We start from the raw sequence: 16,501 nt of genomic DNA on the forward strand, positions 1-16,501 counted from the left end.
TGTGTTAGAGAGAAAGAGAGAGAGAGAGAGAGAGAATTTTAGCATAAAGGCGTTTTTTTGTGGAAAGCCATATGACTTGTGGTGAAGAGCAAGACGTGACTTGTGAGCCGTAGATTCCCAACCACTGGTATAATGTGTGTAATGAAGTGAAACGTACAGAGAGGAGGAGGAGGAGGAGGAAGAGTTTTACAATGGATTTTACTGTATTATATTTGAATCACACAGTAATTTAATTTGTAACTTGAAAAGCATTTGACTGTACAATTCGCTGCTGAGTCTCTCCTGAGCTCCTCCAGTTAAACACCTGCTGTCTGATTATACCCGTCCCAGTTACTGCTGCAGAGTTATTTGCTGTGCTGTTAGTGGTGGCTAGTGTTGGTGAGGACTCTGGTTACCTGACAACCGGTGCTGCTTGGTGCTCACCCGGTTGGTGTTCTGCACGGAGCAGCAGAGGTGGAGCATGGCGAACATGGTGAGGATCATCACCACGCTCTGGAGGAGCAGCGTGAGCTCAAACTGCTTCCCGATCCTGCAACACACACACTGATGCAATCACACACTCCAATTTTCATATACCAGTGAGCTGCGACTCACTGCCAGCATGTACAGCGCTATCAAAATAAATGAATAAATGCATAAATAAAAGTGATGATTTAAATAAAAAAGAGACCAGGGAAGTAATCAATATAATTATCTTTTACATTTTTATCCATTTGATTTCACTCTATTCTGTCCCTTCTAATCACTATTAAAGTGTTATATACGGTGCAAGCAGCACAGCTAGACCATTTCCCAATCATATCCCAACTTGATTCTATAATGAATCTATTAAATTTCCTCTCACTTCCTCCCAATCAGAAGAATGCCCCGTGCTCCCTGAGGTGCAAAACAATTTCAGAGGAGGCCTCATGTGCACAGCGCCGTATGGCTGTGATTAGCACCGGGCCGGATCATGTTATCATCCTTTCTCATCACACTCGATGAGTTTATACCTATTCCATTAACTTCAGACTGCCAGACCAATTTGACGAATGACCTCATGAATGGCTTATCCCTCCAGAAGTGAGGAAAAAGCAGGGGAGGAAGAAGTTGGGAAAGTTCAAATGTAGAAAGAAAGAGAAAAAGAAAGAAAGGAAGGAAGGAAGGGAAGGAGGAAAGAAGGGACGAAGATAGATATAGGTGCTATTATTTTCCAACCTATGACAATAGAAACGCATGCCATGTATCATATCATATCACATTGTCTTGTATAACATCATATCATTTTGTAATGTACTGCAGCATATTACTGTATTGTACATATCATATCACACTGTATGTATTTTATTGTATCTAACTGCATACATCACATCCTGTTGCGCTTATTGCATTGGTCTGTATCATATATTTATACTAAAATAATACCTTAACATCTAGCTCTGTTCCAGGACATTAGTTTCTGTGACTCGCCCACAGGGCTTGAATGGAGTAGAAGGGACATTGCACTGTTTGTCAAGTTAGTACAGAATAAAACTGAGATTACAGTTCATTGCTATAGTGAGAGGTCAGAAGGGTTGTAAAGTGCAGCACTTTCCTGAGAGCTGTGCAGAAATGTTGTGCTGTGTAAGCTAAAAGCAGAATTTACTGGAAGAATTGTAAAAATTTGAATTTCCGTTTGCTGTTGTGTTACACCAGCGCTTCGAAAACAGTCAAAACTCTGAAATGCAAGATGTCTTTCCGCTACCTGGGTTCTTTCTGCAAAACCTTTCACCCGAGAGAGTCAGTGACTTGCTGGAGGTCCATGGTAGCGGTGCACATAAACATCAGAGCCGCTTTGACCCTCCTGGTATGTTGATTTGAATGGGAAAGTCCGTTCTACTGCATTCAAGTTCTGTGGGCCAGCCTGTGGTTAGCCTCGCTCCACATACACCCTGCCAGGGACGATGTCAAATGCCACTGACCAAATTCTCATTGTCTCTACTTAATAACTGGCTTTAATGTGGTTAATGTACTCACCGATTTACTCATCAAAGTCACAGAAGACCACAAGTTTTGTTTTAAAAAACACATTTTAACATCAGCATTAGCACTTTCAGAGTTGACATGGCTCATTTGTAAACTTGCCGGATTTGTTCCCCTTAGTAACAGAGCCAACACATTTTTTGTTGTCTTTTTAAAGAAAATGATACTGAAATATTGCCAGTTATTTCCACCACAAATATTAGATAGATAGATAGATAGATAGATAGATAGATAGTCTGTCAACATTTTTAAGAAGCAGCTCAAAACACATCTATTTAGACAGGCTTTCCCATAGGATTACGCCACTGTTGTATTTGTATTTCCTTGTATCGCCTTTGTACATTGTTTCTATTGTTTTTTATTGCATTTTTATTTTCTTAGCATCACCTTTTTATATTGATTATATATATTTATATCCAACAAGTGTTTCCGTGACTGTTGCATTTTTTCTGATATCAGAGACATGGCTGCAGCCATCTATTACTGGACTTGGCTATTCAACTAGCAAGATGCACAATGCTTTCTATTCTCCCCTGCACCGAAAGGACTGAGCCCTAATTTCGTTGCATTATTATACGTATATGATTGTGCAATGACAATAAAAATCTATCTATCTATCTATCTATATTGTTTTATTGCCGTCTATCGTATTTTTATTTCTTTGAATCGCATTTGTATATTGTTTTATTAGCTTTGAGCATTTGTATTTTTAACTTGTAAAGCACTTTGGGAGTTCTCTCTGGGAAAAGCGTTATATAAATAAATTTTACTTACTTTATTTTTACTTATTTAGATAGATTTACGTTATTGATCTGAAACTGGGAAATTCCCTATTGTTCTTGCCATCATCATGAGTATAAAATACCAAAGATGAAGATAATTGGCAGATTGTATTACATTGTCGGTATTGTATCTTACTGTATTGCAGTCTATTGTGCGAGACATATCATAATGCATGAGTTGCATCACACTCAGTCTCAGACTTTAATTTATTCAACCACTATGTGCAAATTCATCGTTCGTATAATATTATATCCTATATCCTATCTCTCATAACACAGCAAACAGCATCACAGCACACAGGTTTCAGGCATGCTCCTCCTCTTGTGCCTCCTCACCAGAAGAAGATGCGCAGGATGTTGGCTATGAGCAGCACCAGGCAGACCCGGGTGGAAAAGCCCTCGGTGTTGCTGCTCTTCTGGATCTCCTGGTACTGGGGGACGTACGGCAGAGCCCCCCCAAACACCATGAGGCAGGAGGCCAGCCATGACAGCAGCGTCCAGGAGCCCTCCACGTCCTCCTGGATGTCCACCTCTGCGTCCATCACAGAGACACCGAAGGCACTGAGGGCTAAGGGATATCGACGTGTTTCACCTGGACACAGCGAGGACACAGAGACAGGTCTCAGAGGACCGACAGGCATTATGAGGCGAACAAACTTCACCAACAGGGTCCCAAATTAACACCCAGCAGGCACCAAGCGGCAGTAAACTGTGTCTTTGACAGATAAATCGATAAGGGTCATCCACCACACTGGCTGATAAGTTATTGAGGCGATATTATTTGGAAAAATCACAGTTTTACACCACTTTGATTGCCTGTTCTCAAACTTTGTCCCTGCTGGCCACCATACATTCTCTCTGACCATGAGCAAATCAATTCAGTGCAACAACAGTGACTCTGAACCAGGAGCAGAAACAAGTGTTACTCTACACTAAACACAGTATCATGCAATTTCTGCCAAGTGACTTTTTTCATTAGAATAAAACTGCATGTTTGTAATAATAAAAAAAAAAAAAAAAATCAATTATTTTAGGTGATAACAATTATTCTTTACAGATCGGCTGTAATTTGTTGAGTTGCCCGCGGGAGATGAAACGGAAATTGAATTTCAGCCACTGCACACACACACACACTCACATCACACATACGCACATGCATATGCATAACACATCCTCACATTGAGTTATTACAGGCAGGGATGGATGTCACACCCAGGGACAAAGGAATACCGAGGATGTTTAGCAGGAGAAGCAGTTGGAGAAGTAATCGCACGCCATCACAGGGACTCTCGCCTGCTTCTCCGTTCATTAACTAAAGACACACAGGGCTCCCACACGGGAGGAGAGGAAAGGCGCTGAGATGTGTGTTTTATAAAAATGGATGCCACAGAGAGGGGACAGGGATGGCTGGTGGTGGGGAATTGCGGTCAAAGAGACAAGTGGATCCTGCGGAGGGGAGGGATGAGGAGTGTCGGAGGACGTTTAACAGCCGAGATAGGGTGAAGTCAAAGATGACAGGGATGTAATGGAGGGGGGAGACCACCGAGCAGACGTGGTGGAAACCATGAGGGGGTTGGAGCTTTGAGTATTTAAGTCAACAGCCACGGTGGGACTCATGCAGCGAGGGGATAACAAGAAGAAATACAAGGCAGTCTCAGTCTCTCTCCATTGCTTTAAACCTTTTAACCCCTTCTGCTGACCTCTCTCCACTTTTAAGTGCAAAATAAAGAATTGTATTATTTTTTTGTTGTCTTAGGGTGTTCTTATTCTGTAGCTTATTTTATTTATTTGTATATTTTAACTGCATATGTCCTTTATCTAAGTCTTCTTGCACATTTGGCCAATGGAGGACCACAAGGGAAGTAATTTTGTAAACTTTCTCCAAATAAATTATTTGTAATGAATGCACTTTTAGAAAAGGGGTTTCAGCTCACATTCATTCAGATAAAACAAATCAATGAGTAAATCAGTTTTGACTGCTGCCACCGTGGTGGGTTCACAGCTTTGGGCGGTCACATAGTTCCCCATTTCCTCCTCCAATAGGACTGCAGCGCACGTATCACAGGGGCCTCATTCCCCAAAATCGTGGTCGCTTAATTTATGTGGGAGCTGACATTCTTCAGGGGATATTAACATTAAAATCCCTAAGCAGAGAGATTAGGAATTCCCTCGCTCTCCTGGCCAGCCAACAAATAATGAGGTTCCTGACATTTCAGAAATGTTTTCTGAAACTGATAAACAATTCAGCCCTTCCTGTCCTGAGAAATGACTGCAGGCATTGTTTCCTGCTGGAGCTGCCGTGTTGTGCCTGTGTAAACAAAACCACGGCCAACTAAACACCACGGAGCATGAGCAGTCAGATGTACAGGAAGTTGCAAAATTCAGGAATTGTTGTAATAACCCGTGGCTGTGCAATAAATTACACCTAACTGACGAGCCAACAGTTATATAGCATTATTTGCCAGCAACACCTTGGCATAAACTTGTCTACACTAAGCAGAGTGCTGGTGTGTATCTGCACCACCCCTCCTCTTCCATAAGTGTGTGTCAGCTGACAAGCAACTCCGCCTGAACAGTTGAGACGAGACGAGCCAGTCGAAAGAGGCCGAGGACACCGAGAAAACCTAAGACGTCAGCAGACTTTCTGTGCAGGGGAAACGTCTTGACCACAGCCAGGATACGATTGCTGATAATATTTCAGCACTGCAGCACACGCAGGGCTGCATAATCATGATGCTGCACGCCGGGCTCTCATTGAAAGTCAGCTGAGAAGACAAACGGGCCCCTAATTACCCTTTTGACATCTGTTATTTCACATAACTCAGCTGTAAAGGACATGGAGATGACAATATTCCCACGAGGACCTCACGGCCGGGGGGAGGAAGTGTCAGGCAGATGGATCAGGTGGAGGGAAAGCCGGCTCTGACATTCAGATTACATCTCTCCCAGCAACACCGTGTCATATGGAGCACTTGTAAGACTTATTAACAATTCAAAGCGAGAGCTGTACTTCTAAATTAAAGTACCTGCAGTGGCTCTGGAAACATAATCCATCATTTATTACCAACAAGGCTTTCTTTTACAAGTTTCCCCAAAGTTAAACATTACTCAGTGACTTTACCAATCCAGGACTTGCCTTGTTTTTTTTCCCCCTCTCTGCCTGGCAGTGAGCAAACCATCATATCAGGGAGCCTTGCACTGGGCCACTTCCACTCACAGAACAAGCTCTTCTGTTATGTAAGCAAAGCATAACTTGCAGGGGTTGGGCCAACAACATGCCTGAACTTACACACATCACTCTGGGCTGCTTGAACCACAGTAACAGCGCGATTCCAACGCCTATTGACACTATTACAAATATATAACCAGTAAAATAAATTGGCTTAATAATGCAATTTTGTATTAATGTCGACTATAGCATCGTGGGAAACTGGGTTCTCCTGGGAAAGTCCTCTAAAATGTCAAGCAAACATTTTTGTTTTTTTGGAAATGACCAACCTAAAGCTTAAATCGTAAATTGTTCTTAGAATAAACTTAGAAATAGCTCGCGCGTTCACGATGCACAGCACGCGCACTGTATTTAATTCAGTAGCTACTGTACCGTCAGCTGCCGGGGATCATCTGTCTGTGTGCCGGTGATGGGTTCAGCTCAGTGAGACAGGATATCGCACAACAGATTCAACACCGCACATTAGGTTATAAGCGGTTAACGCGCTCATAGTGAATTACCTTCGTTAGGAGTCGCCTTCCTTCACATTCACCTCACTGGAATGATCAGCTGTAAAGTCAGAATATGATAAAGTTTCCTTGGCAGCTCCAACTTTCAAATCCCAACTCGCTCGCGGGGGAGGGCGTACACACACACACACACGGACGCGCACACACACACACACGCACCGAGAGAGACTCGCGCACGCAAAGATGCTCCTCCACTATCATTTTATTATTTAAAGTTAATCAAAGTTGCAGATAAAGCTTTAAGTTGCAGCACATGCGTGTATATTTAACATAAATGCCGTGAATGAATCCCGTGTGTACTTTTTAGGGGCAAAAGACGCGATAAAGTGCACTTAAAAAAAAAAAAAAAAAAAAAAAAAAACTCAAAGAACTACATATCCCATGTTCCCGTGCGCCGCGATGCCAACCGCCCCAATCTCGCGAGGCTTCCTGTGTTTGAGGGTGAACAGCTGACAGTGCGGTGGGTGGTGCGACCGACGCTGCTATCTGTTTCGGATACTTGCTAGCCAGATAATACAGTAATCAGGACCCAGCACGTTGTAATTTCACACCACATTAGGCATCGATAATCATTAGTATCGCAATATGGCTGAAACGGACCCCAAGTCGGTGCAGGACCTGACCAACGTGGTGAGTCGTGATGACAGCCTGCTAGCTGGTTCGTGTTAGCCATGGCAGTGAAGGGGCTCGGCTGTGCTTGGCGGTGGCTAGCCGGCTAACTGGCGAGCTAATGTTAGCCGTGAAACAGTTGAGTTGTGTGAATTTGTTTGTGTAACATGCTTAACATCACGGTTAGCGGCCATTACGCTGCTCTTAACCCGTGGACAAGCCTTGTTGAATATCATAACCAGCCGGCGGGTGGTTATGAGTCAAACCTCTCATTCTAAATCACAATATAACTTAAAAACAGAGCTAATGCTAAAATAGGGCAGTGTATTCCTACAGCAGTGCTCTCAACAACTACAATCTTACACCAAAGTTGCTTAATTGTGTTCTTTATGTCACATCATAACTCCAAAGTTGGGTATATTCAACTGAATTCCACCAATATGTTCCTATGTAACTTACATTTAAGATGGCTCCCACAGTTTTCATCAGTGTTGTCATGGAGATGAGCACTGACAAGAGACAAACTCTGTCATGTCATTGATAACTGAGATGGAGCTTCATCAGACCTTGGAGCCCCCATCAGCTGCATGAATCCCCTTAGTAGGTTTGTGTAGGTAGGTTTTTTTTTTTTTTTTTTTTTTTTTTTTTTTTAGAGTGAGTCAGGTGTTTATTCTGCAGGTAGTTAAGGGGCAAGGAAACTCACGATCAAAACCTCCATCCACATCCATTATGATCCCACTGTGTTAACCTGTGCTGAAGTCAGCTGTCCCTCACTTTCCTGGGAAATCCTGAAGGTCTGCAGTCGTCAAAATGACAGAGGCAGGGGCCAGGTTTTGCAGATACTTCACTGGAAAAAAAAAAAAAAAAAAAACACCAGTGCACTGCAGTGGTGATTCAGAGGGCCTTTTTTCTGTGCTGCTCTTAGTGAAATGAAGTCAGCCTCCAGGGTTGATTAACATCCACATTGTTGTCAAGGAAACTGGATATGCCTATTATAATCTTTTCTTGCTGTTCTATGTGCTGTGGATTAAGAGTGTACATGGTGTACAGTGTCCAAGGTATTAATTCCAGTGTCATTGTGGATCACTTCAAACTTTGCCTCTCTTAAGCTCTCTGACCTCTGTGAAGTTGTTGCACGTCCTGTGGCCACCGCCATCGGAAATCGATCACTCTGATTATGTAGTTTAATCATCATTCATGTTGCGTAATCAACGACCTAACGGCTTATTTGTGTTGTTCCACAGGTCCAGACGCTGCTGCAGCAGATGCAGGACAAGTTCCAGACCATGTCAGACCAGATTATCGGAAGAAATATCCAAACACGCATTTCAGATGCCTCCTATCACATTGTTCACTGATTAAATGCATTGATGCTCAGGTCTTGTCTGTCACAGTGCCATAACAGATTGAGTGTATTTCTCCCCTCTGTGACCTTTTTGAGTCTATCGTAATTTGTTCCATTCAAGTGTGACTTGATGCCAGCTCTTCTTGTAGCTATGTGCCTTAACTGCTCCTCCACTCGATGAAATGAGCACGCGCATCGATGACTTGGAGAAGAACATTGCCGATCTGATGACCCAGGCCGGTGTAGAAGAGATCGAGGCGCCGCCTGAGAAGGCCAAGGAGGGCCAAGGCTCATAATGAAGGTCAAATGTAAGTGGCAAGCTTTTTGATTTTGAACCATTGTAACATATCAGCCATTTTACCCATTAGTAGTTAATATTGTACTAGATCTCGAGGTTTGAATGAAGAATATTGTGACTTTGGCCACTTAATAAAACATAGGGCAGCATTTTATTCATTGTTGGAGATCCAGAGAGCTTGGGGGGGCCACTGACTGCAAAAGATATTAAATGTTTTCTGTACCAAGGCTCCTCTGCCCAACGTAATTTGCCTCTGAAGTGTTCTGGCATTTCATAGTAATTATCACCTCCAGTTTCTCTACCCAACCCATCTTACGACATGCACATAATTTTGTTTATGTGTTTGCTTTGTTCCACAGGTTCCCAAGTAACAAGGTGTGAAGTCGGTTTATCTTCAGGAGCAGCAGACTTTTCCATTCTAAACATGAATTATGTTGACTTGGTGTGTTATTGTGTGAAATGCTTTTTTATATATTGAATATTGTGATAAACGGTTACAGTTATGTAGTGACTTGAAAAGTAGGATGTTATTTGTAAGGTAGAATAGTGTGATATGCCCTTTGGAATTTATATTCCTCACACAGGGATGGAAAACGTGGATTTTATGCGCCAACCTGGTGTGGATATTTGGCTGCCATCACCATATCATTAAATCATTACAGCCCAGAAAAATTCTGGCTGGCGGGGACAGATTTGCTCGAGCCTGGGCTGAGATGTACGAGCCACGGGCTAGCAGGCAACTAGAATTTCCATCCCTGTCAACGAGGAGGATGGGTAGAGTTAACATTTGAACCTATAGTATTTAAAAACAGCACTCTTTGTGCCAAGGTGTGGGATGCATTCCAAATCTTACTAATTTTGTTCTATTAAAGTAATTTAATACAGTGCTTGTCTCATGAATTGAAATAACACAGTACATCAGTTAGTTAGTTAGTTGTGAGAAACTAGGCAAAAGTGGGCATTAATATGCATTTTACTGAAAAAATGGCCCCCTCAAAATTATTTGTCATTTGATGTAAATTCACTTTTATAATTTTTAAGTGATGTAGCCTTTAAGCAGCTTGTAAAACCTGTATTTTAATGCATACCAGGAGCCTTTATTCAAGGTTATAGAAACTGAAGTTTTATAAAGTAAAAAAAACAAAAACAAAAAAACAAAACACAAAATTAAACATCTTGTAAATAAAGTGCCAAAAACATTAAAAAGAAATGAACAGATAACAAAACATAACATGCATCATAAAGTCAGTGCTTAATCATTTGACTCATTCTAATGTTTCAAAGCCCTGAGTTTATAGAGGTCGCTGCACCAACTTCACCAAGTACAACAGCAGTAGCCTGTGAACTTAACATGAACAAAATGTCAAGTACTGTATGTCTTATTAAGTTTACGGTTTGGTTTTTGCCTCAGCTTTTGAGAGTGTTCAGAGTTAGAACTCAAAATCTGCTTCTGTCATGTCGATGGCCCAGGCAAACTTGTCTCTCTGGCTCTTGTTGTAGATTTTTTCCAGAGGCACCTCCATGTTTTTACACCTGCAGGAGCACAAGAAAGGCAGCCAATTAGCTATACAATGAGGGAGAAAAGCTTAACCAAGCATTTGTTCTCAGAGTAATTAGATCTTGTGCTCTTTAAAAACAAGCACCAACACCTGTCCATTAAGCTTAAATGACTGCTTTCAAATGGAAGATCAACACTTTAAATATATTTTTAAAGACATTGTTAGTAATGAAGTGATCTGTCGTATTTCAAGATATTCACACCCAATTCTCACGACAAGTGAAATGATCTCTACCAGGTGATTGGGCTTACATCAGCCGATACAGTTGTGAACAGTGATCAATTATAGACATGTTTAATTATACTGGTGCATGTAAAAACAACAGCCCTTTTAGAATAATGCATCTGCGCTCTGGTGCAGGCACAGTAGGCAGTGAGTGTGTATGTATATATTCTCACCACGCTGCTATGTTCACATACTAATATTTAATGCAGCAGTGTGTGTGTGTGTGTGAGCTTACCAAGCCACACTGATGCGTGGGTCCAGGTAGTTGAGCTTGGAGGTGCCCAGGGCGATCTGCTTGTTCTCCTCTCTGTCAGTCGCCTGCACCTCCAGCTTTAGCAGCTGTTCCTCACTGCGCTGCACTGCATTCTTCTTGCGCTCCACCAGCCTGGGAGAAAACAGCTCATCTTATTCCACTGGGATATATACACGACTGATTTAGAAACAAAGTTAAAATAGCTAATGCAGTAGTGTGGCTGTTTGTTACAGTATAGAACAGTATATACAGTAGATGTTGCTTTCCTTTCACTGCATGCATCATCTATCATACAAGGGTAGTAACTCAAGAGGGCTTGGGGGAAAAAAGAAAATATGTAAATTCTGCACACAATTAAAAAAAACAAAACAAAAAAAAGCAGTTGCTATCAAAATTTAATCTATATCTGAATAATAATCAGGATCCTGATGAAGATTTTTATGGGATTCAAACAATCAGATTTACGTTACATTTTACCAGTTTTTAATTCAGCGTGTCGACTACATGTTTTCATTGTTTTTTCTGCATCTGTCCAGAACCTGAGTGTCTGTACTGGATGTGTGTGCTCTATCCTGTTGCTTGGGGCAAAAATGCCCATGGAATTAGAGATGAGACTGCACAAAATATCCCTGACAATTAGGAGACCCATTTTTCAGATCTGATCCACTAAATTGTCAAACATCCATCTGTGAATACGACTACTCACCCCCTGAGGCCAGGGTAGACAATTCATGAAAGCTTATGACTGCAGGATTCTTTCAATGTAATTCTGAGCAAGAAAATGCTCATACTATATCAGGTTGATATAGTATGTCTGGATCAGTATAGAAAATGTTGGCATCTAGCATCTAGTTGAAGAAAATGCTGATCTTAGTCAAACCACTATGTTAGCCAATAATAAACCAAATGATAGGTTAAAAAATAACAGTCAAGGAATATTTCATCGTTTCCCCTGAAAAAGACCTAGAAGCCCCTAAAATCAGAGAGGGGGTGGAGGCTTGATACTCGACTGAAGAGACGGCTCACCCATTGGGTGCACTCAGTGTGTCCATAAGCCCCTCAGGGTTTCTGTGTCCAAGCAGCAGTACTCAACCAGCCGCTCCTCGTACATACTGTAGCAGTTATTTCTGAGTGGCTGCTGTAGTTATTTCTGTGGCTATATGGTACTTATATCTGTAGGTTGTTGTTATTCGTGGTATCTGTGTGTGCAGCTGGCTGTTTGCTCTCCACTGGAGTGTTACTTACGTCTGCAGCTTGGGGTCAGAGCTGCCTTTGGCCTTGGCCTCCTTCTTGGCCTGTTTCAGCTCAGACTTGGCCAGAGCCAACTGCTCCTTCCTAGCATCGATCTGAACAGAGCACATACAGAAACGCAGTTGAAGGTTATGAAAATTTAGTCTTTCTGATGAATTCTGTTCTTGTTATTTTCCAATAAACAATTAAATAGAAGCTCTCTTACTTTGGCCTGCAGGGTAGCCATGGACTGCTCAAAGGTCTTTGGCGGCGCCCGCTGGTGGTTGCAGAGAATTGCAACCGCTCTGTTGGCTCTGTTGTAGGAGAGCAGCTTCTCTGCCTGGTTTTCAGACTCTGCAGGGGTGGCAGGGGAGTGTTTAGTGTTTCTACAGCAAAATCCTACTGAGACCAAAAATCTCTTTTATAATAGTCTAGCGTACAGATAGAGCTAAAAAAAATAAATAAATAAACATCATCAAGCCATGATAATATTTGTGTGTGTGTGTGTGTATAGATAGACAGATAGGTTGATTTAGGCAAACACACACAAGTCTGTACATGCAATTACAGACTGTTGGTATTAGCCCATGCTGGCAACAGATTGTCTCTCAGTGGCAATTCAGAGCTGAGAGTGACACCTCTGTCCACAAGAGAGAAACTGTGGCAAAGGCAGCCAATAGGATACTGACAAGAGCAAGGTAGAGAGCCTCAGTAGTGGATAGAGTTATAGTTTAGTGCTGTCATTATCTTTAAAAGCTGACTGAGATCAGGGCAGCCTGAATAAAACCAGCTAAAAATAAAAAGTCAAAATATGAAAGGAAAATATGACAACTTTATCTTGATGTACCATGACACAACCAGGTAATAAGACGATGATAAAAGCCAGAAAGATGAAAGGCTACAGCATTAAAGCTGCTACCAAATGTCAAATGGCAGAGGAATGCCAAAGCTAAACAAGGCCAACAGGATATACACCCATTATGGAACAGATGTAGTCTGTGTATTTTTGGGAATGAGCATAATTTTGTGTTTGTGTGACTGTAATGGTTTTGTCTGTGTGACCCACTGTTTGAGAGCTCTCTGAGCTGCTGCTGCAGGGTGATGGATGCGTTGTATGTCCTGAAGACCTTCGCTGTCAGGCCCATCATCAGGGAACTCAGATGCTTGTTCAGCATGTTTGTCTGCATTGTGGAGGAGAGAGGGGGAACAAGGAAGACAGAAAGACAAAATGGCCGAAATAAATAAAAAGCACACATACACACACATCAGTACGACAGATGCATTACAGAACAGAATGACTTCTTGTCTGCACAGAGCCATTGTAATGCCAGATAATCAAAACATGTGCACTGGCACTAGGTGGCACTGTAGCATCATGTCACTGTGGTATTTAAACCCCAAGCCACCTGTAATATACCATAACAAACAAAACACCTAAAATCCAATCTCTGTCTTCATTATCATCATCATCCATTAAAGCTTGGAGATTAAAAAAGATCACAGTATTATTTCCCCTCTGACAGCTCTACAGGTATTAGTACAAGTTAGAGACGTCACAGGCAGTAGTTAAATAGCCATTAGCTCCGATGCAATGCCTGCAGCTTCTAAAGAACAGATACAAGATGAAGCATAAGGAGACAGGGCAGTGAGAAAGCAAAACAAACCTGCCTGCTCAGTGCCAACATATTGAAACGATGAGCAAATACAAGGAATTAGGACACAGACACACACACATACATACATATGCATATATAAATGCAGATGAATGCACCCATGGATGGAAAAAGCAATCTGGATGATTTTGCCGGTAGCCTTATGGCTCTGGCAAATCAAGTAATACTGCTGATGATTATGATGAAGATTACAATAATGATGTGGTTGGTTTAATCAGAGCGAGGTCAGGACACGCCTGCCCAGGGCCGCAGTGTGTGCCCTGTCACTGCAGGAGCCCATTAGAAGTAAGGTGAGGGAGGGTGGTGTGTTCACATACATGTGCATGTGTGTTTGAGTGCACACAAATGCTCACACTCACACGCACTGTGTGCCGTGTCTGCCTTGCTAATGAGCTAGCCTGCTCTGCCCCTGCAACGTTAATGAAGGTGTCTGTGAGTCTGAGGGGCAAATGTGATAACTCCTAACCCCTCTCTCTCTCTCTCTCCATGGCATGTGCTGCATCTGTGTGTGTGTGTGTGTGCACGCACATGTGCGAGTGCATGTAATCTGTGTGATATCTCAAGGCATTAATATAGCATGTCATTACTACAAGTTTAAATTCCCATCTATAAAAAAAAAAAAAAAAAAAAAAAAAAAAAAGATCTTACTGCATGGACTACACTTCCTCTGCTAACCAACTGGCAACCAATGTGATGAAAATTTTGACCATTGTCAATACAAACTGTGGCTACAATGATCTGCTTCATGCTGTTGTTGGGTCCAATTTGGTAGTTCTCTGTATCAGTTACACTGTAAAATCTGTTACATTAGATGGTGGAAGAGCGCAAGAATGGAGGCAAAATAAAATGTGCCAACATAATGTAGTTCACCATGCAGGTGGTAGTTTAGTTTATTTGACAATTTGATCTAGAAAAGTCCACAGGTTACCTTTACTTTATAGTACGATATAGATTCTGAGGAAGAGCGAACACTACAAAATACAAATTAACCTAACAAACTCCTGCATGTGTGTGCTGACATGAGATCAGACCATCACATATGAACCTCTGCATGACACCTTCATGTGTGGACACGGCAAAGTGGTTCAGCGGACTGATATTGAGATGCACCCTCTTTTTAGTTCTTAATCTCATTCCTTTACTACTGGACCTCCTAGTCCATTGTCACCTAAATATCGCACAAACGCACACTTCACTTCAAGTTATGCAGAGATGCTTGTGCATGAGTCAAATGGGGAGTCAAGAGGACTTGGATTATGCTGCTTGGAGAGCTGAGAATCTGCAGCTTACATACTTTTGTATGCATGGAATGCATACAAAATGAAAGCGCTCTATGCTACATGCAAAAAAGAATATACCCAGATTTCCTGCATTTTCCTTGCCAAGTAAGACCTCAAGGAAATCTATTTTGGTAAACAAAGCTCCAGCCACACTGAGAAATACAGTGGCACTACTGTTAATCTCAGGCTAGTTCAGCTATTGTTCATGTACTCTGTTACATTTACAGCACATACACAATAGGGATTGGATGCAACAATGTGACATGTATCATTATGTAGCAGAAAAACAAACTGATATTACCTACATTTATTGTAATACATTAATCACAAATGATGACTTGCTCATCAAAATTTCACAAGCTCTCCAACAAATTATATACGATGATCACTTAATTTTGTGCAGTTGCCCCATGGTTATTGACCCTTTACCTATTAGACTGCATCACAACTGTAGTGAATCATGAACCTGGTATTGCATAATGAATTGTATCATGAGATAGGCAGATTGCCTGATCCCTAATACACAGTACATTGCCTAGAAAAATGTCCATGTAGGCTATGTATTGTATATTGATGTATGTACTTATACAGGTGAAAATATTAATAGGCACCAAGGTGTCCAGGCAGGGCAGTTTAGCTCCAGATGTCAGGAGGATGGCTGTTGGTCAAACATGGCTGAGCCGACAGCCACTTAATAGCCTCTTTCACTCTGTCTCTTCTTCCTTCCCTTTTCCTTTACCCTTAACCTCTTCACTCCCCGTTCCCCATTTCCACTTCTCATCAGCATCTTCCACCTCTTTCCGAGACCTGCCAAGTCAGGCAGTACTCAAAGCTCTCATCTTTCATCCCTCATCTTCAATTCATCTCCCATTCTAACATCTTCCTCCTCTTGCACTTATGGCCTTCTCCCTCCCTCCATTTTCTCCCCACAGCCTCTTCCACCTCCTGCCTTCACCCATCGTCCTCCCTCTCTCTCCATCCTCCTCTCACCTGAACCAGCTGTTACTTGCCTCCCGCCTCCGTCCACTCCTCCACATGCCCTCCTCCTCTCTCTCTCAGTGGCCTGGCCTTTCCAGGTATCAATCAGAGCTGCCCACAGCAGCCATTACCATTCCACCTCCAACACACCCTGACATTTCCTGGCGCACTGGAGGGCACAGAGCAGAGGTGCTCTGCTCCCTTGCTTCAGTCGCTGCATCTCTCCATCTCACCCTCTCGTTCCTGTCTTACCTCACACCTTCCTTTTCCCACCCATCAATCTTTTCATACAGCTGCCTCACTTGCTCTCAACACCCTCCTCACACCGTCTTCTTACCTACGCACATGCTTCACCTTCCTTCTTATTAACCCCTTCATCCTATCTCACTATTCATCAGCACCAAACAGTTCCACCGACAACCCTGCCTCCCATAAGCATGGCATTTCTCACCAATCACAGCACTTAACCCTGGGTTACTAGGCTGTGTGTCAGCAGAGCACTCCATAGTCTGGCTTCTTCTCCAGGAAAA

General features: G+C 42.3%; 3 protein-coding genes across 3 annotated transcripts in view; 1 reads left to right on the forward strand and 2 right to left on the reverse strand.

Annotated features, from left to right (window-relative positions):
• Nucleotides 1-6,602, reverse strand: part of LOC115360855 (PQ-loop repeat-containing protein 1) — a 66,043-nt gene extending 59,441 nt beyond the window's left edge. The window contains exons 1-3 of the mRNA XM_030054012.1: nt 6,513-6,602; nt 3,120-3,375; nt 396-529 (exon numbers count right to left, since the gene is read on the reverse strand). Coding sequence (XP_029909872.1) covers nt 396-529; nt 3,120-3,325 — 340 coding nt within the window. The 5' untranslated portion in view covers nt 3,326-3,375; nt 6,513-6,602. The remainder of the gene's footprint in view (nt 1-395; nt 530-3,119; nt 3,376-6,512) is intronic.
• Nucleotides 6,603-6,944: 342 nt separating this feature from the next.
• Nucleotides 6,945-9,657, forward strand: hsbp1b (heat shock factor binding protein 1b). Its single transcript, XM_030054144.1, has 4 exons — nt 6,945-7,151; nt 8,375-8,441; nt 8,650-8,783; nt 9,133-9,657. The coding sequence occupies exons 1-3, from the start codon at nt 7,107-7,109 to the stop codon at nt 8,769-8,771; spliced, it is 234 nt and encodes a 77-aa protein (XP_029910004.1). The 5' UTR covers nt 6,945-7,106; the 3' UTR covers nt 8,772-8,783; nt 9,133-9,657.
• A 307-nt stretch (nt 9,658-9,964) lies between these two features.
• Nucleotides 9,965-16,501, reverse strand: part of LOC115360941 (DNA topoisomerase I, mitochondrial) — a 35,644-nt gene continuing 29,107 nt past the window's right edge. The window contains exons 16-20 of the mRNA XM_030054143.1: nt 13,107-13,221; nt 12,267-12,394; nt 12,056-12,156; nt 10,793-10,942; nt 9,965-10,306 (exon numbers count right to left, since the gene is read on the reverse strand). Coding sequence (XP_029910003.1) covers nt 10,204-10,306; nt 10,793-10,942; nt 12,056-12,156; nt 12,267-12,394; nt 13,107-13,221 — 597 coding nt within the window. The 3' untranslated portion in view covers nt 9,965-10,203. The remainder of the gene's footprint in view (nt 10,307-10,792; nt 10,943-12,055; nt 12,157-12,266; nt 12,395-13,106; nt 13,222-16,501) is intronic.

Source organism: Myripristis murdjan, chromosome 6, assembly GCF_902150065.1.
Source record: "Myripristis murdjan chromosome 6, fMyrMur1.1, whole genome shotgun sequence".
Taxonomy (NCBI): domain Eukaryota; kingdom Metazoa; phylum Chordata; class Actinopteri; order Holocentriformes; family Holocentridae; genus Myripristis; species Myripristis murdjan.